The 23,965-nt window shown below is 33.2% G+C and overlaps 1 protein-coding gene across 2 annotated transcripts; it reads left to right on the top strand.

Moving 5' to 3' along the window:
• Positions 1-1,093: 1,093 nt before the first annotated feature.
• FCA (flowering time control protein FCA) lies at positions 1,094-14,551 on the top strand. Of its 2 annotated transcripts, none has more exons than XM_088105414.1 (19): positions 1,094-1,589; positions 2,421-2,491; positions 2,606-2,684; positions 4,733-4,815; positions 4,910-4,961; positions 5,451-5,518; positions 8,609-8,675; positions 8,945-9,024; positions 9,103-9,167; positions 9,761-9,817; positions 9,920-10,085; positions 12,241-12,318; positions 12,410-12,943; positions 13,279-13,482; positions 13,558-13,755; positions 13,838-13,870; positions 13,962-14,027; positions 14,114-14,159; positions 14,272-14,551. In XM_088105414.1, exons 1-19 carry the CDS (start codon positions 1,364-1,366, stop codon positions 14,277-14,279), a joined length of 2,181 nt encoding a protein of 726 aa, XP_087961540.1. In that variant the 5' UTR covers positions 1,094-1,363; the 3' UTR covers positions 14,280-14,551. The 2 variants fall into 2 exon arrangements, with proteins under 2 accessions (XP_087961540.1, XP_047155204.2); XM_047299248.2 differs by having other exon boundaries at positions 1,095-1,589; positions 13,832-13,870.
• The last annotated feature ends 9,414 nt before the right edge of the window (positions 14,552-23,965 follow it).

The raw sequence follows: 23,965 nt of genomic DNA on the forward strand, positions 1-23,965 counted from the left end.
TTTTGCATGTATCGATTCGTATCTCTGAGAGGTGAAGTAGCTAGGTTCTTAAATTTGTTATTACACGACTTAATTTCGACATTAATAATATGAATTTTTTGTTTGACGATTTTATAATCACCTTCTTCCATGACATTCAAAGCCTCTCTCAGATGAGCATCAATTACTCTGTTGTATGAAAGAAGACAATATTTTAAGGCTTTTTTTACCTTAAGATCTGTGATTTGCCAGTAATCTTTATGAATATGTTCTATTGTAGAAGATGCATTATCATTCATAATATGAAGGGTTAAACGAGTAAATCCTGCCATGTCTTCTCTAGATCTATGCTGAATTGATGATCGTAAAGTCATAACACAAAGATGATAATCAGGTGATTGACCACATATCTGTTCTAACAAACCAGTATGAGACAGAATTGATTGAATTGGTGCAACCAAAAAGATTAAAGAGATCACCAAGTTGATAGAAATGAAACTTGTAAGTGTCATTTTCTCATAGATTGAGTTAAATTCATGATTGTAGAAAGTGACAACAGAATTTATTAATATTTTAATGGTGTAACTTTTGTATTATATTTAGAAAATATTTTGACGCTTTCCTTTATACTCGTTGTCATATCAAAATTGTGGTTTAAATTAGCTTAGAATCTAAACTTTTATCTTTATAATATATAGATTAGAAAAATATTATTTATTACATCACTAAATTTTAAGAAGAAATAAATTTATCATTTATTACAAATCTTACCAACTTGTAATATACAACAATATTGCGAAAAATACTTTTGATATGATGAAAAGTTTTAAATCGATTTTTTTTTTCGAAAAGTAAAAGTTTAAGATTTTAAAACTAAATAAATGTTAGTCTAAGTAAATATTATCTTTTAAAAAGTAAAAAACGATTGTAATTTAAAAATATTGTCTTCCCGGGTAGACAAATGGTCACATGCGTTGAAACGACAGCAATTGACGAGGCTAAATGGGCCGAGATACGAAAGGAGTGAATGGGCTAGGTGGCCCATTAATAAAAGTGGATTCCAATAAACAAACACGGGTCAAGTCGTCGTTCCTTTCTTCGTCGTCGTCTCATTCGTTATTTATTAATTATGAATTTATGATTGCTGTGTTGTGTTGGTGTAGCATATAGCATCATCGTTGCCAGAAAAAGGTGTCACTCCACCGGAGCAAAGCAAAGGAACATCAAACTTCTCTGTTCGCTTTCTCTCGCTAGGGTTTCCGTTAGGGTTTCGCTCTGTTACAACAAGCTGGAGAGGCACAGAGGAGACCGTTACAACAACAATGATTTCCACAACGACAATAACTATCGTCACTCTAACAGGGGGCGCTTCTCCGATTCTCCCATGAACTACCACAATACGCGCCGGAGCCCTTCCGGTTTCCGCTCTGGCGCTGCCCCTAACCCCCGCGCCTTCGACAGTCCTCCACGTCGCTCTCCTGGGAGGGGAGGAGGATTCCGGCCGATGGGCGGAGAAGGTCCTGGGGAATTCGGATTCAACGGCCACCAGCCGCCGCTGGTTGGCCAGAAACGAGGGTTTCCTGTCGCCGGGCGCGGAGGCGGTTCACCAGGTGCGTTTTCTTTTAGCTACTTCCCTTTGTCGTGTTTTGGTTGCTGAATATTGATTGTTGGATAGGTGGCTTTCGTTTTCGACGAATTTGAATTGCCGTGGCTGCGGTCATTTTTATAATTATTGCAACTTATTGGAACGGGTCCTGCTTTTAGGGTTGCTTGTGTCCTGTTTCATATTAGTAATCAATGTCTTTTAGTTTTTGTGGCAATCAATTGTTTACGCCCTGTAGCATATACGTTTTGTTTCGATAAACTCCTTTAGAGAAGGAAAATGAAGGGACCGAGTTAATTTTAACTTAGGAGAAATTGATTGTGACTTAGGGGAGAGATTATTTTATGAGGGAAGTTTAATTCCTTTTGTCTTATTTTTTTCCCCTTGGGTGCTTACAATGGAGTTTATCCAAAAAAGGTATAGGCTTTAAACTATGGGGTTGCGTTAGGGTTTAAGAGTTGTAATCTGTTTGGTAAATAATTGGATATTTGCAATCCTGGAAGCTTTTTCTGTGGGGAACAGGGGCTTATTTGTTTGTTTACTTTAGAAGGTGTTTGGGATGCTGAAGCATGGCGGGTAATATTATTTTATAATTTACTTCCGCGGGAGGCAGAAACCCCAAGAATATAGGGTGATTGACTTGATGGGTTTGTCTGAGGTGGCAACTAGTGGGTGGGATAAGGCTTGATGTTGGTTGTGTGTTTTGTCACGCTCTTGAGTTTTTTCAGTTATTCCTGTAATTCCGCAATACTGTTCTGTCTTTTCTCTATGTTTGGAATAAATTACATCTTTATGACATTGCTGTAACTTAAACAATTGACTTATTTTTCCCTTTCAGATCGTTTAGATGGTGGAAATTTTGCGAAGCTTTTTGTTGGATCTGTTCCCCGAACAGCTGTTGAAGATGATGTAAGTTTATATTTTTAATGATTTCTTATCTTCCGTACATTAAATGATACTGACTTCAGTTTAGTTTGGTTTATTAACGATTAACTATTATCTTGTTGCAATTTTTGATGCCAGATTCGTCCATTGTTTGAGGAACATGGGAATGTGATTGAGGTTGCCCTCATCAAAGATAGAAAGACAGGACAACATCAAGGTATTTGTTATTTTTATATTCTGAGGCTATTTTGATTCATATACACTTTATTTCAGGTCCTTTGAGAGGCTGATGGTAGAGAAAATAAGCTCATCATCTTCTCAGTTTGTTTTTGCACAAGTTCAGACTTGTTAGTATTGGTTCCACCTTTTTTCCCCGTCCCATCATACCTGAAGGAGCTACAACACGTAAACCTGTACGCTGCTCTTTGTATTGCAGATGGGATCTTGGAGGACCTAAAGATCCTGCTCTTGCAATTGTAGCTGCAGCAGTGGGGGCATTACCCAACATTTGATTGTAGTTGGAGTGTCAGTTACCATATCTATAGGCTTTTTACTTCAAAATTTTAGAAGTTGGTTATTGTACAAAGGGAACAGAGGATAAACTTGGATTGTTACATTTGAACGGTGTTAATCACAATGTATTTCTGAAGGTTTAATGTTTCTCATTTTGGTGAAATAATTATTGATCAAATGGCTTGGAATGTCATATTCGACTTTTTTGATTTAATGAAGTGGTATGGGTATGAAGTTGGGTTGACTAAATATGGATGATTATGATACCAGTGTGTTGTGTTTACTGGAATTCATACGCCATTAGCTATCTTGCCATTAGCTATCTTGTGGGTGGTAGACGTGATGATGACCATTTATTTATGTGTAAAATATAGGTAAGTAGTTCTAGTGTTGGTGATGGAATGTACATGATTGCATTCGATGCAGCCATTTAAAAATCCTTTTTATGTTAAGAATTGTGGCTGGTATTGGATAGCTATTTCCATGTGTTACTGGATCCTCTGCCATTTGGGTTGATGATACTTCTTTTCGGTGCATAAAGTTTTATGCTAGGAAATATAGTTGTTCAAATGGTCATCATGGGAAGCTTGATTCTCCATGGCTCTGAAATATCGTGTAGCGTTGTGCTTTTGACTTTATTTATTTGATACTAAAGTTGGATTTATTGTTGTGTTTTATCACTAAGAATTTATTCCAAGATTCTACAATACCCAGTTGCAGGAGAAAAGCAGTTTGTTTTTTATATCACGATGGTGTTTAACTGTATGCATATGAATGCCATATTCTGTATCAGAAGTCATCTTTATATTATAGTGCCTATTACCACATTAGTGCGTGGGGTGAGTATTTGTCATGCTGTTGTGTGGATCTCTACAATGTGGTTGCTTTAGTAAAGCCTTCACCCATGTGTGCTTTGGTGAAGTATAAAGCCACGGAGAATATGATGCTAAACTCTGATAGGAGAGATTTGAAATGGTAGGAGTTTGTTTTCTTAACAGAAAAAGTAGATTATGTTCTAGTCATACCCTGATATTTTCGACCATAGCTGCGTTGTAAGCTTCCCCATCGAATGCTGATTCATAAATCAGCATTATAGTGGTTATTGACGTAGAAATTCAAGCAGCTTTTAGCTACATGCCATTTTTTGTTTGTGCAGATAAATTGCACTTTACAGAATTCTTCATTACCGTTCAAATCCTTTAAAGCTTTCTAGCTGTAAGAGTACTTAAGCCGTTTGGTCTGCAACTGGCAGTTGATTTTAGATTTGTTTGTGAGAAATATAGAATAAAGTAAATTCTAATAAGATTGTTGAACTATCATGTGATATCTTGATGCTGGGATGATTTTGCCTCATGCTTGTGATGATATTATCTTGGGGATCAGCTGAAGCTTATCAGATCTTAATCTCTGCCTTATGGTTTTATGTAGGTGTTAAAATATAGTTTGGTTATTGTTTTATCTCTTTATGAATTATAGTCTCTTGGCAGCCAAATAGTTGTGACAAAGTAAAATATCTCACTGGAAGAAATGTACTGATTTGTTGAGTTAAAGACCATGACAGGACTTTTTTTTGTTGTCTGGGTTTGTAATGGCTAAGTAATTTAAAGCAAAATAGGTTTAAAATAAAATCACATTTAGTTTTACTTTTCTATTTTTCTGCTAAATGTCTTTCTGGGTCTATATTTATTGACACCTTTTAGGGGGGTGTTGTATTATTTAATGAAACTGGTATAAAGTATCTTTGTCATGCAGGTTGTTGTTTTATAAAATATTCTACTGCAGAAGAAGCTGATCAGGCAATTAGAGCACTGCATAATCAACATACTCTTCCTGGAGTGAGTTGTGCTTACGAATCCTAGATTGTAAATTGTCAGGACAACTTATAGTTATTAGTTTGTTATTTTCTAATGCATGTATGTTATTATTTAGGGTGTTGGTCCTATACAAGTGCGATATGCTGATGGTGAACGGGAACGCCTTGGTAATTATTTATATTTATCGACATTGTTATGGTTGCAAATTCTTACCCATATGTATATCATGCAGAAGGATTTTTTTAAAAAAATACTGCTAATGTATCCATGATCATGATAGTTGTAATTTTTCCTCATTACAAATTAATTGTCAAATCTTGTGCATGAGGGGGGAACATGTGAAATGAAATTGTTGAAACTTCTTTTAAGTTTGGAAACTTGTGTCTGGGTTTATCAGTTAAACTTAGGGACATAATACTTGTCCCTTTTCATTTGTACTATACATCCTGTGTATTCTTTCACATTTTGTTTTTCCAAAATACATTTACAACTGCTAAATAGTTGATATATGAGAAAAATTAGCAATATTGTTAGGCTGTTCTGGGGGGAGAATTTATGCATGGATTTGCCTTTGTATCTGTGACTGCATCGTTGTTATTAGCATCTAATGATTGTACTGACTGTTTCATGGTCATGCAACTTAATTTATATAATAGGTGCAGTTGAATTTAAGTTATTTGTGGGCTCTCTGAACAAGCAAGCTCCCGTAAAGGAAGTTGAGGAAGTATGTTTCTTTCTGTTGTTGAACTTTACGTTAGAGGCTGTTATACTATTTTCAATGGACATTTTTTGTGTGGTGATTCGACTTGAGATTGAAACTATAAAATAATTCTAGAGGGCTTAATTGATCCCTCTCATAATCTTTTATTTATAAAAATAAGTTGATACAAGAATACATGATAAATAGGATAACTCTAGACACAATATAATCATGATAAATAGGGTAACTCTAGACACAATATAATCATGATAAATAGGATAACTCTAGATACAATATAATCATGATAATTAAGGTAAATATTCTAACACTCCCCCTGAAGCTGGAGCATACAAATTTGTATGTAATGTACCAAGCTTGGAATAAATAAACTCACTCTAACAAAATGAACTTGTCTCAAATGTCGAGACAATAGACATGGTAACTTTGGCTTTGAATAAGTTGCACATATGCTCCAGACCATCAAGAGAGAATGTCTATAAACAAAATTGGACTCACAAACCAGCATAACCAAAGAGACTCTTCATAAGCTTATGGAGAATAATATTGGACAACCACGAGATCTAGGACCATGAACCTTCAAGTAGGATGACTTTGACAAAGTTATTTCCATCAAAAGTGAATGATGAGTGGTAGACAACGACAATCTGCAAAGACTAGATTGCCATCAAGTAAGGATGGGGCCTGCATGGCTGAAAGCGACAAAACTGTAGGGACTTCTCTAACTAATTGGGGCCTGTAGTGGCTGAACGCGACAAAACTGCAGGGACTGCCATCTTTGACTAATTGGGGCCTGCAGTGGCTAAAAGCAGGGACTGTCATCGTTGACTTGTTGGGGCCTCTGTCTAGTGTCTAACTAGTGGCTAGAAACATACTCCTCCTCACTGCAGTGACTAAATTGCCATTATTGACTGATGGGGCCTGTAGGGACTAAATTGCCATCACTGTCTGATGGAGCCTGCAGGGACTAAATTGCCATCACTGCCTGATGGAGCCTGCAGGGACTAAATTGCCATCACTGCCTGATGGAGCCTGCAGGGACTAAATTGCCATCACTGCCTGATGGAGCCTGCAGGGACTAAATTGCCATCACTGCCTGATGGAGCCTGCAGGGACTAAATTGCCATCATTGACTGATGGAGCTTGCAGGGACTAAATTCTCATCATTGACTGATGGGGCCTGTAGTGACTAAATTGCCATCACTGCCTGATGGAGCCTGCATGCCATCACTGCCTGATGGAGCCTGCATGCCATCACTGCCTGATGGAGCCTGCATGCCATCACTGCCTGATGGAGCCTGCATGCCATCACTGCCTGATGGACCCTGCATGCCATCACTGCCTGATGGAGCCTGCATGCCATCACTGCCTGATGGAGCCTGCATGCCATCACTGCCTGATGGAGCCTGCATGCCATCACTGCCTGATGGAGCCTGCATGCCATCACTGCCTGATGGAGCCTGCAGGGACTAAATTGTCATCATTGCCTAATAGAGCTTGCAGGGACTAAATTGTCATCATTGACTGATGGGGCCTGTAGTGACTAAATTGCCATCACTGCCTGCAGGGACTAAATTGTCATCACTAACTGATGGGGCCTGTAGTGGTTGGAAACGACAAAACTACAAGGACGGTCATCACTGACTGACGAGGTGATGGGGGCTTGCAATGATTGAAAGGACAAAACTGCAGGGACTACCATCACTGTGATGGGGCATGCAGTGGCTGGAAACATACTCCCCTCACGGTAAACGACGGAAATGACGACGCATTCATGACAAATCGTGAAGGTGAAAAATCATAATGGTCTGCTTTATTCATCAAAGCATCCAAAAACAGATTTGACAAGGGACGGGTGAAATTGTTTGACTAAGATTCTGAATCTTGACAGAAATAGACTCCTCTCGTGCCATGAGGAACCTTCAACCTATGACTTTGGTGGTGAAATTCCTTGGTGTTAACCAACTAATAGCATTGACTCTCCTTGGAGACTTGTAAATAAATGACACAAGCCATCAGGAACATCACAGCTGCCACAATATGCAAAGCTAAACACACATTAAAGAGGCTAAGGAACAATGCTGAAACAAAGAATATTTTCTTTCTTTTGGTCCAGTGAGACGAATGGTAGCGACAACCAGGGATGGGTCGCGCTCCTCAATGCGCACAAAACCCCTAACTTCGCCAGAGAAAACGAGACGACAGCGGCGACGGAGGTTGAACAAATGTGGTGCATGTGGCAGTGCTTGGATGAGAACTAGCCCTCGGCACAGGCATGGTTGACCATGGCTCAAGGAGGCGATCCAGATCCATTGGTCGTCGGACTAAACTATGGCGGTGGTTGGTGGCGGGCATTAGCGGACAACGTCGGAATGACAGTAAACAGAGTAAACAGAGGTTGATGGTGACAAACTTATGTGAACAACTCTTATTGGAAAAATAGTGCCAAGTGGACAACGACAAACGACGCCAGGCAACGACAAACGACACCAGACAGCGGAAAACAATGTAGACGATTGCAGACAGCAACTAGGGTTTGGAGACTAGATAGAAAGCAGAACATGACTGCTCATTGAGGTATTTAAGAAAAGATGAAATTTTTAAGGCCGCCGGTTGCGGTGCTGGTCACCGGCGACAACAAAGACAGTAGGAAGAGACTCAAACAACCTGCTCTGATACCAACTTGAGATTGAAACTATAAAATAATTCTAGAGGGCTTAATTGATCCCTCTCATAATCTTCTATTTATAAAAATAAATTGATACAAGAATACATGATAAATAGGGTAACTCTAGACACAATATAATCATGGTAAATAGGGTAACTCTAGACACAATATAATCATGGTAAATAGGGTAACTCTAGACACAATATAATCATGATAAATAGGGTAACTCTAGACACAATATGATGATAAATAGGGTAACTCTAGACACAATATAATCATGATAATTAGGATAAGTATTCTAACAATTCGAAAGGGGAACTTTGGTACAAGGGAAAATATATGTTATTAGTAAATTGCTGCTAGTAATATTATCTGTGGTTAATGTTAACATGAAATTAATATGGGGTGTTTACTTTCTCTTGCACCAGATTTTCTCAAAATATGGTCGGGTTGAAGATGTTTATCTTATGCGTGATGAGAAGAAACAAAGTCGTGGTATGTTCCCTACCAATATCTGATATTAGCTGTAAACCAGCTAGGGGAAGGGTGTGGATCTATAGGGGCAAGGGGTTGGTTTCTGTACTTCTCTGTTTCATAATTCTTATGGGAAGTTTGATTTGGTTGGTGCAATGAGTAGTTTTTACTGTTCTCATCGTCTGAAAGCATTCTATTTTATTTGTCTTGGATTACTTTTTTGTCTTTGTATGTTTGTGTTTGATTTGATGCAATACTGAACAAATAATATTTTCCCATATTGTTTGAAGGATGTGGTTTTGTCAAATACTCTCACAGAGATATGGCTGTGGCAGCTATTAAGGATCTTGATGGACTCTACACAATGAGAGTATGAAAAGAAAATAATTTTCTCACTTCAATAATGCTTATGAATGCATTCTGGTTAATCTTGTACTTTTGTGCATAGGGTTGTGAGCAACCACTAATTGTCCGGTTTGCTGATCCTAAAAGGCCTCGCCAAGGAGATTCCAGGTCCGTACTTGCTAATTTGACAATCCTTAAGTATAAAAGTCCATTCCAAGGCTAATTATAATTAATTAACCATTGAACCATGGAATTTTTAAATTTGACCAATAAATTGACCTGTGCTATCTGATGTGAATATGAAGTCAAGCCTAGGCCAGAAGTATTCTTTTTGATTGACAATTTCAATTTGAATGCTCTGGTACGTTTGCTTTCAGCAGTCTGGTTAGTCCACATTTTAAGGAGGCACTGTTCAAATCGAAGTGGTCTAAAGCAAGGCTTGTTTGTTGTATAAGTTGACATAAGGGATTTTTCCATGTTCCTTGTCTTACACCTAGAAATTCATTCTTCCTTGACACTTACTTTTTGTTCCTCAGTGTGTTGGGAAGGAATTTTTCTTTTGATTTTGTACTTGAATTATATAAGGAGCTTAGACATAAGAAAATTCTTGACACGTGTGCATATAATATGAATCAGCTGCTGTATGCTGATGCAAAATATAAGCTTGTTCTGACCATGTGGCTTTTAGATTTGGTATGATTCAAATGCATATTTTGCACATATGAACATGGAATTTTAAAATTATGCTTGGTTTGCTTCAGGGGTCAGGCCTTTGGAGGCCCAGGATTTGGTCCTAGATTTGATGCACCAGGTTCAAGGTATCCTCCCACCTTTACTCTTTCCTTTTACCACTTGCTTCCTCTAATGAATTCTTCACTTAAGACTTGTTATGACGTTTTCTTCTGTAATTCCTTCTGCAGACTTCCATCCAATGTTACAGATCCTATGGGCGATCGAATGCCTCCCCCTAATGCTTGGCGACCAATGCAACCCCCAAATATGGGGCCATCCACTAATGCTGGTGTTCATGGCATGGGGCCACCAATGCTTCCAAGATCTGGTGAAATGACATTGCCTACAAATGCAGTAAGTACAATTTTTTATTCACCCTAAATCCCAATTTCCAATGCAAAATACCTCCCTGGTTCCTTTTTAAGATTTTCTTCTGAATTCTTTTTGTTGTTTTAGTTTTGCTTCTTCTGTGGATGGTATGCGTTCTTGCTACTAAACTGTTAGCTCTTTGCAGCCTACTGTAGAGTTTAGACATGTAGATCAGGAATATAGCTATTTATTATTGTCAACACTTGAAAATGATTGAATCTCAATGAAAGAATATTTTTATTCAAGTGATTGATTTGAAACAGTACATCAACCTCTATATATAGAGAACTCTAATCCTAAAGTAATGATTGCAAATAGATCTTTAGAATCCTCTAATAGCTTTTAGTATACACTTAATATCCTACTAACAACATCAACTAATGTGAATAACGATAGAAACTAAATGTTTGACTTTTATGTTATATATGTGTGTGTGTGTGTAATGCACATTATTCACTTTTACTTTCAAATGCATTTATGGCTGACTTTTCTTTTTATTTTCCTTACCTTAAGTAATTGAATTAACTTGGTCAAGATGGAGAGCCTGAAGCAACAACAAGGTGTAGAATTGTGACTTGGCAACGACGGGTTCCAATATTGAAAAATACACACTTTTTTATAAGCCCCCTAGGCCTAGGTGGGAGTAACCTTGAGGCTTTGGTGTCGTTGGGTCAAATACCTGAAAATAACCTCTGCCTGTGGAATGAGGTTTTGTACATCTACCCCCAAATCCCACTTTAGTGTATTGTCTCCACGAAGGTTCCCTTTATCACGTGATGGTGTCTATTTGCTAAAGGGGATGGGCCAAATTTTGCAGTAATTTTAAAACAGATTAAAATGTATTCTTTGGTACCGTTCCTTTATGAGTTCATCCTATTATTGGTTAACAAGTATCAATTTTACCCTGATACAAGCATGTGTGCACACATACACATGTCAAACATTGGAGTTTGTGTAAAAATTGTGAAGCTTGCATATACTTGCTCAATATTTGCATATCATAATACTATTAGCTCAAGAATAAGTCTAAATTTCAACTTCATAATAAAGCGTAGTAGCAAACGACAATGATGAAGTGTGATACTACCTGTAGGAAATAAGATCAAGCAACATAAGTGATCAGATCATATATAATTTGTTAAAACCATCGGTTACAACACTATCTTTAAATCATTTCAGCCTGTTAAAACACTGTCATTATGGTGTCAAAATTTACATTTGATTTTAAACTAATTCACTTATTGGCTCTTGAGTTTACACCAGTTTACTTGAGGAGTGTGTTGGGAAAAGAATATGGTAGCAAGTCTTATCGTGTTTTGTCCCAGTATCATAAAATTGTTAAGAGTAAGAGTTAATTTAAGAGTTGGACAATCACTTACCCTAGTCATAGTCAAATTGTATGTGATCGCAGTGCCAATGTGGAGCAGCCCCATACCTCTCCTGAGACACTCATAGCAGAGCACCTGACTCACATGGCTAACGCTCCACCATTCGTGGGGTAAAATGCAGAAAAACAAGGAGTTTTGCTGGCTTTGCCACTGATCCTCCTGGGCCTTGTTAGACCGTAACCTTCACTGTAAACAGCAAAAACTCTGCAACCTAATTCTTGGTTCTTGCTATTGATGAGTCTCTGCATCCTGTCTTTCCACCTCCCACCTTTTCATGTGTGTGGTGTGTTCCATATGGGTTGCCCTAGATTGCAGATGATAGGATGGGTCTTAGGGTCTTTTATTCTCTTATGTCATAAATATGCAGAAATATATTAAATTAAATTATCAATACAAGTATAAAAAACAGAATAGTGGTCATCCTACTACCCTTATCCTGCTATAGTACTTTATTGACTGCCGCTGTTTGCCTTTTACTACTTTGACATAGTATTAGGTTAAAATACAAAAGGACTTCACTATATGGGAAATAGGGCCTGCCTAAAGGGAGAGTGAAACCAACATCATTTACTGATTGTATTTCACCCAACCATTGGGTGTTGTAAATAGTGTGATGCCAGTGTTTTTTCTATAATATATTTAACATTGATGTTTCACCTTTATTTTTATTTATTTATTTTTCTAGTACCTGTATGTTGCTCTTCACAACATTCACGACCTCTGTTGCTTATACCTAATTTCAACAAATATAGGGCGGTCCTATGACTGGCTTGGGAGGCCCCATAGATGGTCGTTTTCAAGTTCAGTCTATGCCATCAATGTCACAACAGGTATATTTGTGTATTAAGATTGAAATTAATTAATAATTAGGTTTACTTCCTTTTTGGCATCTTGAAACAAGTAATTTTGTTTTGCTTTCAGAATTTCAATCAGTCCATGCCACAAATTCCGCCACAGAATCAACAAATATCACCCTTGCAGAAACCTATTCAATCATCACAGGAGTTGCCATCATCCCATCAGTTGTACCCTCAAGCACCAGTTCCCTACCCACAAACATCTGTTAGACAGCATGGCCAGCCACATCTTCCTCCTTCTGCTGGTCCTCTTCAATCTCAGCAGATACATGGAGTAAGTGGACAGTTTCCAACTTCTCAACCGCAACCAAATGCTTTGTCTGCTGCATTTCCTCAGGCTCCTCTTGACACCGGCATGCAATCTAATACTGCATTAGCTACAAATCAACAGCAAGTTCCTCCCTCCGTGCCACAACAGCCTATTCAGCAATCCCCTTCTCCGTTAGCCCAGATGCTGTCGCAACAGACACAGACTTTGCAAGCAAGCTTTCATTCATCTCAGCAGGCCTTCTCCCAGCTTCAACAACAACTGCAGATGATGCAGCCTTCTAGTCAAGCATTATCATTGCAGCAAAATGCAGAAGCTACTAAAAAGCATGTATGTTTGGTTAAAATCTATGCTTTAAGAAATTTTTAATTTGAATTCTATTAGCTGTTCCATTTGATCTCTATTGCTCCATTTGCTTTGATCGGACTGATGCTGTGAAGTTTGGTTCTAATTAGTTGTATTAAAAAATATCAGTTTTTTCACTTTTAGTATTCCTTAAATTGATTTGATTAGACTTAGATTTTTTGGTGTCAAAACGGACTAGTTGTAGATATAAAATTATTTTTTCGTTTTTTGTTATGGTGCTAGGATTTATCATTATTTTTCTGGTGTGTTAGAGATTGATGTCAAAGTAACGATTATGTGGCAATTTTATATTGATGTAGTCTCAATGGGTTGGGACTGTAGCACAACCAGTGGCCAGCACTCATGCAACTGCACCTGCTGCAGATGCCCCTTCATCCATACTTGCTACTTCAGCCTTACCAGCAATAAACCATAACTCGGCACTTGCCAAATGTAATTGGACAGAACATATATCTCCTGAGGGCTTCAAGTACTACTATAATAGTGTCACTGGTGAAAGTCGGGTAGGAATTTATTTTGAATTGCCATTATTTTATTATAATTATAGCTGTGGAGCTGACCTGTACTGGGAACTACAGTGGGAGAAACCTGAGGAGTTGACGTTATATGAACAGCAACAGCAAAGGGTATCTGTTCAGCAGTCTCACGCTCAGTCACAACCTTCGGTACTACCTGCCCAGCAAATTCCACAGTTCCAACAGGTTCAGCCTCAGAGTCATCACCAAGGACAAGTTCTTCACCAGCAACAAGCACAACAGCCTCCTTTGTCCTCTTCAGTAAGCATCTCTGACATTAACATACATTAAAAGGTGATTTTGTGTTACTGACTCCTTTTCCCATATTCTCTTCTAGTTCCAGCCTTATGGCGTTACAGGCCCTCAAAATGTTCAGGTAACACTACTTTCGTCATTATACCGCTCATTATATTATTGTTCAGGGTCTCATTTTTGTTGTGTATGATTGAAAATTGTTTGGCTTTTAGGAAGTTGGTTATAAACAGTTACAGCCAACTGTTATTTCAGCTGGTGATCCAGGACGTTACTTACAGGTAAGTTATATGTTTCACTTAACATACTTTTCTTTCAATTTATTATGCAGCCTTATGTGTTGTCGTAATTCCTGATTCAATTTCAGGGTGTTCATTCTACACAAGAATTGATGTGGAAAAATAAGCCTTCAGGTACATGATACAATGCATATGAACAATGTCAGATTTTATGGTTAATTTAATGTGAATGTTGGAGACATGGATTATTAATATTTTTATAATAATTTAAATGGTAAACATCCAGGAGTATGAAGATGAGGCGATGAGGCGGCATATTTAAGAGCTTGAGGTGGAACACAATGTGTTATCTGATGCTTAGAGGCAGAGGGCCACAACCCCCTTCATTTTGATCCGTTGTGTGAAATGTAACAATTTATTTTGGCCCTCATTGTTGAGGTTTCAGTATCAGTTACTGCCTATGTGGGATTCTAAAACATGGTTCCCTCATCTTCCTGTACCATAAAATATTTGCTTAAATATATATTTTAACTCCCAACCATTAATTTTATAGACAAGTTTTACAATGATGTTTCCAGTCATAGTTTCTAATAAAATTGAAGCTAAACACTTGAGTTATCAATTATTACGTCCAAGATCCCTCACCAAAGACTTTTAAAGGAGAAGATTGATCAACGTATGAAAGAAGTAATAAACAAAATTTAATATACTAAAAAAGTCTGTGTTGTGAAAAATGTTATGTATTATATTCTTAAATCTTACTTTTCATATACAACTTATTGCTTCCGTACCGTCATAATTTGGAAAAATACAAGAAGTGATCGTGGACTTAATTTGGTTTATAACCCACCTACAAAGTACTTTAATTGAAATGTCGGTTATAAATTAATGCAATAATTTCGAAAAATGTTGAAAAGAAAAATCTTATTAATAAAAAACTTAGATATACAAATATTAAGTCTATTATTGTTTAATCTACACCTAAATTCATTATAACTAGGAGAATAATATAAAATCATGGACATTTGATATGTGTATTTTATAAAATATTGTTTTCATATGGATATATTATAAAAAAGTAATCAATAAATAATTTTTATTTAGTATTTTCTAAATTGTTTATTTTAAAGATAACATCAATTATTATGTGCGAGTAAAAGATTTCAAAAAATTGACGTTGAAATATAATATTTTTAATTATTTGATTTTTTTTTACTAATATTATCCAATAATAATGTTTAGGAAAAAAATTAGTTAAGTTTCTCATAGACAGTTTTTATTGAACTAAGATATATATTTTATTGAACAATTTATCATTTTAAATTACTTACAAAAAAAATATAATATCTTTTTATTTTTATTTTTTAAAAATGCATGTCAACTAAATTAATTAATATGTACACTTTTAGTTAAATGTATATATGTGAGAAAAAAATTTAAATTTTATCCGTTTTCTTATTTTGTTAAGGTTTATAGAATTCAGTTGTTTGACAATATAATTATTTATCGATATTTTTACAATAAGGAAATTTACTTCATTTCTTTAAATTTTAAAGATTTTTTTATACAGCACCAATAAAGATTGTAATAATAAAAATATTAAAATAATAATAATAATAAATTAAATTTAGACACAAATCTTTAATTTTTTGAACGTTAATTTATATTAGATGTTATAAATAATATTTATCACAATGACATTATTTATTATATTATAGTAAATGAAATATCTTCTATAATAAAATTGCACTTACAAAAATGAGTTAGAAAATAAAAATAATTATATAAAAAATCATTAAGAAAACATAATTTTGAATGATAAAACTAAAAAACCAATAAAAGTATTAAAAAAATTAAAATGATAAAAAACCTTCTAAATAATTTGATACACCATTAAATAAAATTATACATTAAGGATATAATAAAATAGAAAGTACTTTAGAGATCTGAAAGAATTTTTCAGATATTAAATTAATTAAATTGTTGAGAGATAATGAAAATTATTTTAAATGAAATAAAAGTTCTTTCAAAGAAATAAAAATTAATGATATAGTAAATAAATGATTTATATGACTAAATACTTGAAATTCACAATTAAACATTTTCATCTTAAAAAAATAAATAATAAAGAAATGTGTAAAAATAATTAAATATGTGACCTAAAGTGTATTAAATTTATTTTAATTGACAATACACCTTTGAACATAATTGCACAAATATTCTGACCAGAGAAAAAATTCCTTAAAGATATGAGTGAATTTGTCAAACAATTAAAATAAAGATAAAAAAATGTATAAAAAAAGATACGAAATTAAAGATTAGGAAAATGATATATATATATATATATATATATATATATATATATATATATATATATATATATATATATATATATATATATATATATATAAAGAGCGTGTCCCTAGTAAAAGGTGAAATATATCTTAATTCTTTTTAATTAAAAAATTGGAAGGGAGAAAATAAAACTTTATACGTGAATTAGGATAACTCTTTTTATCTATAACTATTACAAAAAACTCCTATTCATAATTATTTATGTAAATTAATTTTACCTTTATTAATTTATATTATTTTATTACTTATATATATATATTAATGGATTAGAAGGAGTGACATACCTGCAAATATTTCAACTCTCAAGTCAGTTGTTGATGTAATCAAAGTAACCAATTTATATATCACTAGTGGTAGGTCACCTTTATATACCTTACTGTTTAGACCCTTATCACTTTAGGTTTACTATCACTATTTTAGGAATACACACTTATTTTAAGAAGGTTTAGATACTGTAATAAATATTTAATTTAATATATATATATATATATATATTTATTTATTTTTGAGTTCATTTGAGCACCATTCTTTTAAAAAAAAACGTACATATATTGTCACTCTCCAAAATATAGCTCAATGCAATATACTTATCAATAAATATAAATAAATTACAAAACTTCTTCTATTATTACAAATATTTTTTAGTTTATAAAATTGATTTAAGTGGACAAATTAAGTTAAAAGATGTAAAATATATTAATAATTTAGTTTAAAGGAAAAAAAATATAATTAAATAAAGGAAAAAACATTTTGTTTTCCAAATATTAAAATTTAAAAATTAAAATACTAATTTTACAATTACTTTTTTAATAGTCAACTTGATTGTCACAAAGAGACAAGATGGACACAAAACATTTTGATCAAAATTAAAAATAAAATTAAAAGTTAAAGTAGGTATTTTTTAAAAATTTAAATTAAAAAATAAAATTAATTTAAATATTTAAGAAGAGTGATTTCATGCAAAAATTCTAATTTTTTAAACATGAAATATATAAATGAATGTGCAATACATTAATTTAGTTTCATTGTGAACAGAGACAATACTGTTCAATTTAAAAAAAAAAATTGGGACTCAATTTAGTAAAAAAATAAATACAAGAACTAAATTAAATGCAAAACATTGTTATGTGTCACTCACATTGATATTGTTACCTAGTGATACACATGATACTGACACCACACAAACTTAGTATTTGAAAAAAAAATTAAAATAAAATAATACAAACTAACATGTGGTATGTACACCATTTATACAAATCTAATTGAAAGGTATAAACTAATTCAATTATAAAAAAAAGGATTTAAATGTATAAAAAAAAGAGAATAAATTGAATAAAAGTAACAAAAATAGAAAATAAAATAATATTAATAAAAATTCTTGATCATGGTTAACATATTTAGTTGTAGCATAACACCTTTAAACAACTCATTCTCCAAAGTTTATATAAGAGAAATATCATTCATTTTTTTTTATATATTCCCATGACCTTCGAATTTGGTAAATTGATATTAAGTGACACATTGATTGAAAAATAAAATATTACTCTAAAACTTTGCATAACTTCTTTGAGCTATAAATAAGAATTAAACTTAATATAGTTTAATACCTTTTCCAAATGCTTTGATTGATTTTACAAAATGAGAAGGGAATTTTATAAAAAGACTTAAAGAACATCTATTATAAGAATGACAATTGCATAAATCAGCACAAATTATAATAATGTCTAAATTATAGTCAGCACAATATTTGATTACCTAATATTTACTAATAGAATACTTGACCTATCTTAACACCCCACTCAAATTGGTGCATGGATATCACAGATTCTCAACTTGAATAGAGACTCATTAAACAATTTGTTTGACACTCATTTGGTGAGAACATTAGTCAATTACAATTCCGATCTTACAAAAGGAAAGGAAATTATCCCAGTTTCAAGCTCCTCTTTGATGAAATGTCTATCGATCTTCACATGTTTTATTCTATCATGTTGTACAAACTCAGCTTCATTTGGTTTAAAGCCCAAATCTGATAGCACGTTTTTAATCCACAAAAGTTCACATACACTTAGTGTCATGCCTCTGAATTTTTCTTCAGCACTAGATCTTGCTACTACAGGTTGTTTTTTACTCCTCCAAGTTATAAGATTCCCTCACACACAAAAAGTAAATTATCCAGAGGAAGATCCTCTATCATCTTTAGAACCTACCCAATCTGCATCAATGTACCCTTCTACCTTTAAGTTTCCATGATTTGAGAACAAAATTCATTTTTCAGGAGTGGATTTCAAATATCTCAAAATCATCTCAACAACATCCACATGAAGCTTTCGCGGATCATGCATAAATTGACTAACAACATTCACTGCATAGCTAATATCTGAACGTATATAGGACAAATAAATTAATTTTCCTACCAGCCTTTGGTATCTCCCTCTCTTAATGCTTGCTAAATTTGAGCGTTAAAAGAGTTTATGATTTTGTTCAATTAGTGTATAAATGGTTTACTCCCAAGCAGCTCAATTTCCGATAGTAAATCAATAATATATTTTCTTTGACATAGGGAAATACCATGTTTTGATCTAGCTACTTCAATACTCAAAAAATATTTGAGGATTCCAAGTTGTTTCATCTTAAATGCAGATGCAAGGTATTGTTGTAAACTAGAAATCTCACCTTGTCATTTTCTGTAACAACCTTGTCATCTACATATATAATCAAAGCTGTAATTTTTCCTTTTCCTCTCTTTAAAAATAAGGTGTAATCAGAGTTACTTGCTCTATAACCAAAAGCCTTCATAAACTTGGTAAACCTTCCAAACCATGCTCTTGGGGGGTTTGTTTGATCCATATAGAGCCTTCTTTAATTTGCAAACCTTCATTCCAATTGAATTTGTCATGCCTGGTGGAGAATTCATATAAATTTCTTCTAAAATTTCTCCATGTAGGAAAACATTTTTCACATCAAATTGTAGAAGAGACCAATCTTAGTTTGCTGCTAGCAACAGAAGTGTTCTCATAATGTTGAGCTTGGCTACCGATGCAAACGTCTCTTGATAATCTACACCATAAGATTGAGTGTAACCTTTAGCCACAAGTCGTGCTTTATACCTCTCAATAATTTCATCAACTTTATGCTTAATTGTAAATATCCATTTGCAGCCCCCTGTTTCTTCGATCTGTGTGAATAAATGAAAAAAGAAGATGAGTTTTTGTATTGTTTAAAGGAAACACAACACGATGACTTTTTTCCTTAACACAAGTTTCATAAAGAAAATCATAAATACTGAATTTATGAAATAATGATGGAAATAATTTTTTTAAATAACCAAAAGAGGGATGTCCCAACCTTTTATGCCGTAACCAAATTTCTTTTTTGTTTTTATCTTGTATGTGATCATTGGCAAGATAAGTCAAGGCTCATTTATGAGTTTGTTGTGAGACATTTTCAAGATAATACAGTCCTTCAGTCTCTCTACCACTGGCAATCTTCTTCTTGGTATGGATGTTCTGAAAAAGACAATGGGTTGGATAAAATAAGACAACACGAGAATGTGATTTGGTTAACTTGCTAACAGAGATAAGATTACAGTTTAATGTAGGAGCAAATAAAACATCAAAAATCGATAAGGAGAGTGAAAGAGATATAATACCTACACCTTCAATAGGAGATGAGACCCATTGACATTAATAATAACAATTTTAGAACAATGATGGAAAAATTATATATAATATGAATAATTTATAATCTATAATATGAATGAGAACACACAAATTATAATAATGTCTAAATTATATAACTAACACAATATTTTATTATCTAATATTTATTAATAAAATATTTGATATATCTTAACATGTTGTTTGAAAAGAGCCAATAATATTTTTGCTAAAAGCTAGACTAGACGGTTTAAGAGCAAGAAAAATAAGCAATACAATATATTTTCTACTAGTTTATCTAATTCATGTTATAATGATTCTCGCTTAAGTAAACAATTTAAGAGGTTTCACTAAAAATAAAAAGATTCAAAGGTTATCTCTCACCCAAAAATAATACTATTATGTATGTTTGATAAGACGCTTGTATTATACTCATGTTAGTCATCTTCTTCTAGATTTTTCAAGATGACTATTATAGCTTTGTATAGGGTAATATTTTTTACTCTGCTTCATCTTTTTGTATTCAATGTGTATCTTCAATATTTTTTATCCCTACAGGTTTAAAGATATGATAGGATTCTTAAAAAGAATTTTTACGTTTTCTTTGCTTAAAAAAACAATTCAAACAAATTCGTATATAGTCAATTAAGTGTAATTAAAACAAAATCGCATAGATTTCTTTGTTTTCTGAACTAATTATTAAACTATTGATCACAAAAATGTCCTTAATTATAGATTTTATAGTTGTTGGAAAAATTAATTTGAGTGATTTTAATAGATATTTATTTGTGGTTTTAACTCACTTAAATTACTAAAGAAAAATCTTTCAGTGATTTTAATTTATTAAAATGTGTTTTCAGTTATTACACTAACAAGAATTTCCATATGTAAAAGGTTTAAATGAGTTATTGATCAAAATATATTTTAATATATTAAACATTTTCCTTAGAAACCTAACAATGTGAAAACCATTTATTAAAACGATTTTTAATCTATTAAAACAACACTGTCTCTTTCAAACTTGGTAAAAACATTAAAAAGAATTCTCTACATAATTTATGCAAGACGTAAGATAGAGATATCACATATAACATATTAACAACATAAATCACAACTAAATCCCTATATTAGATACACAATAATATATCATTAACATCCATCATCTTGAACATGAATCAATACCACAAGTATTTCTAGCTTAAATTTGTGTACTAACAAACTATTATTAATGGGTTATAATATCTCACTTTCATATATTCTTTCTTATTTGAATTCTATCCATTATTAATCTCTGAACAAAAGCTACTTTTTGAGGGAGGAGGAATCTTCTACAGGCATTTGAAGACTTCAATTTTAGTGTTGTAGTTTTCCACATTTAACCATTCTTAGCCATTTAACCAGGTCCTCTTGCCATAATTACTTTCAATATACAATAACATGAAATTTTTTCTCATCCAAAACCAACCTCTTCTTCACTACAACTTTCATTCTATCTCCCAACTACTTTCACATTTCAACCTTGGTGTACTAAATTTGGCTATAGCCCAACTGTCTCTGTACATTTTTGTTAAACTCTTTATATAATTTTCTTAAATTATGTCACATTAGTGATCCTTTCTCCATGCCCTTTTAGTTATAAAAGTAATTTTAGATACAAGCTTTATATAAAAAACGAAACGAGCATGAAACACACAATAATCAAAGTTGTTGAAAATTTAAATGTGGGTCTAAATTTCACATTGGATAGAAATAAGAAAGTAAAACATCATATAAGAATGAAGATCTATTAATTCATTGCTTTAAGATTTTGAGTTGAAAATAATGTCAATCCCCTTAAAGGTTAGTTCGAGATTTTATTAGTGTTGTATCTCTTAAATTATCCACTTCCGATAAACCTAATAAAATAAAATGTTTTTTAACACCTATGAAATTAATTATAATATAAACAAATTATATAAATATATGCAATATAAATTCTATATTGAGGCCTTCATCCTCAAGTTTGCACATAGAGCTACAAAAACCTACGTTACATCATTGTTGAGCAAACAAAAGTCTCACTTATCATTTAGTTACACATTACAAACACAACTAAAAATACATATGAATTTATGTTAACTGCTCGAATTCTCAATTGCGGAGTTCTTAATGAAGAGTTTGATTAAGTGAAAGTTAAATGTATATATTACTTGGTGAAGCGCTTTTACAATGTATAAAAACAGTGTCAGCAAAGAATAATAGCCCATAGCCCATAATTTCTGCACACAAAAAATACTATAAACATCCATTTTGAACCCCTTTTTCTTCTTTTCCAAAACATCTATTTATTTAATTAGAATAATGATACAAGAAAAGATTTTATCCATCTTCAATTCATAAATCATTGTTCATATGCTTATTACAATTTATGATTTCTAACCAACTTTTTCCCTAGCAGACTAATATATATAATTCGAACTACCAATGGGAGATTGGCACCAAAATATTCTAATGATTCAGAATCATCCACCTTTCTGTCTAATCTCTTGCTCAGAACTGATGGTTATCCATCCTCCCTTGTTTGGGGGACTTTTTTTTTTTTTTTTTTCTTTCGGAATCATAAATAGATAAAGTGACAATAGGCTTCCAAAGTATAAGAGTTTTCCATGAAGAAGTTAAGTCCTTGGTTGCCACATTTTTAACACACATTTCTTTTGTCCGACAGATTCCTAAACTTGCAAAACAAGAAAGGAATAAAGAAATTGTTAAAGGGTGAATAAATCACCCAAGTTTTCCACAATTTTGAAACTTATCTTAATGGGTGTTCATGGATGATGATAAGCTAACCAAATATACCCGTTAATTTAACTAAAATATAAAGCCAAAAAAGTTTCTTCATTTCAGTTGTATATACTTTTTCCATTTGGATTTCTTGTTGGTATCGTTATTCCCATGTCAAATGTCTCATAACTTTGTTCCTCCCATTTCTAAAAAATTATTCAAATCATAATGACTTGAGTCAAACCTTAATCTTTAGCTCTAAGGATTTGATTCTTGTTTGATCTTGATGAACACATACAACTCTTGTTGGGTCTTGTTGGGTTTATCGAAAATGAGATTTAGCTTACTTGGAATTCTTTACCAGAAAAACTTTCAATTCATTGTATTCGTCTGAGTTTTGATATCACTATTGGGTCTATCGAGGAGGATGTTCACTAGGGAGACACAAATATCACTGAGATTTGAGTCCAACCACATGAGAGATTGATACTACTCTCTATCCAAAACTTTAAGACAATGGGTTAATGGATCTTTGATCTTATATGGTACTCTACTTTTTCATTTCTATCAAATGTGAAACTTAGACTTATACTTAAAATCCTAACAACTCTCTAGAGCTTGAAATGTAGAGCAGTATGAGAGTATGATGAAGAGTTAGAGAATTGGAATAAACATGAAGATGAAGATGAGAACACAGCTTTCATGGAAAAATGTAGTGTTGATGTTGTAAAGTGGTAATTAAGAGTGAATAAGTTATTCTTTGTACTGAGTTTGGATTCAATTGAGATGCCTGCAACGAATCATATGGGTTGGATGCAAATGACTACACCTCTTTTCACTTCATTGATTCGATTTCCATAAAGCATCAAATTAATTCCCACTGCAACAGTTGGATTACGAGTAGATACGACTTTTCTGTTGCCTTTTGCAATTCCATAACATAAAGTTTTCATGGCTGGAAAGTTAGCTAATACCAAAAAAAAAAGTCTCTAGCTTTAAATCCACCTTCATTTATATCACAAAAATATTTTTCTTCATTGCTTCAATCAGAGAATATTCATTCACCAACGACATCTTGGAAAAATGGGTAAAGCTTCATCACATGGAATTTCTGTATACATTTTCTTTAAAGTGCTTTTTTTTTCTTCTTCCTTATCTGCTATTGTGTCCATACTACCACTTGCATGCCAATTACAAAACAATGGT

Source organism: Vigna umbellata, chromosome 1, assembly GCF_029865625.1.
Source record: "Vigna umbellata cultivar VRB3 chromosome 1, Vumbellata_1.0, whole genome shotgun sequence".
Classification (NCBI taxonomy): Eukaryota; Viridiplantae; Streptophyta; class Magnoliopsida; order Fabales; family Fabaceae; genus Vigna; species Vigna umbellata.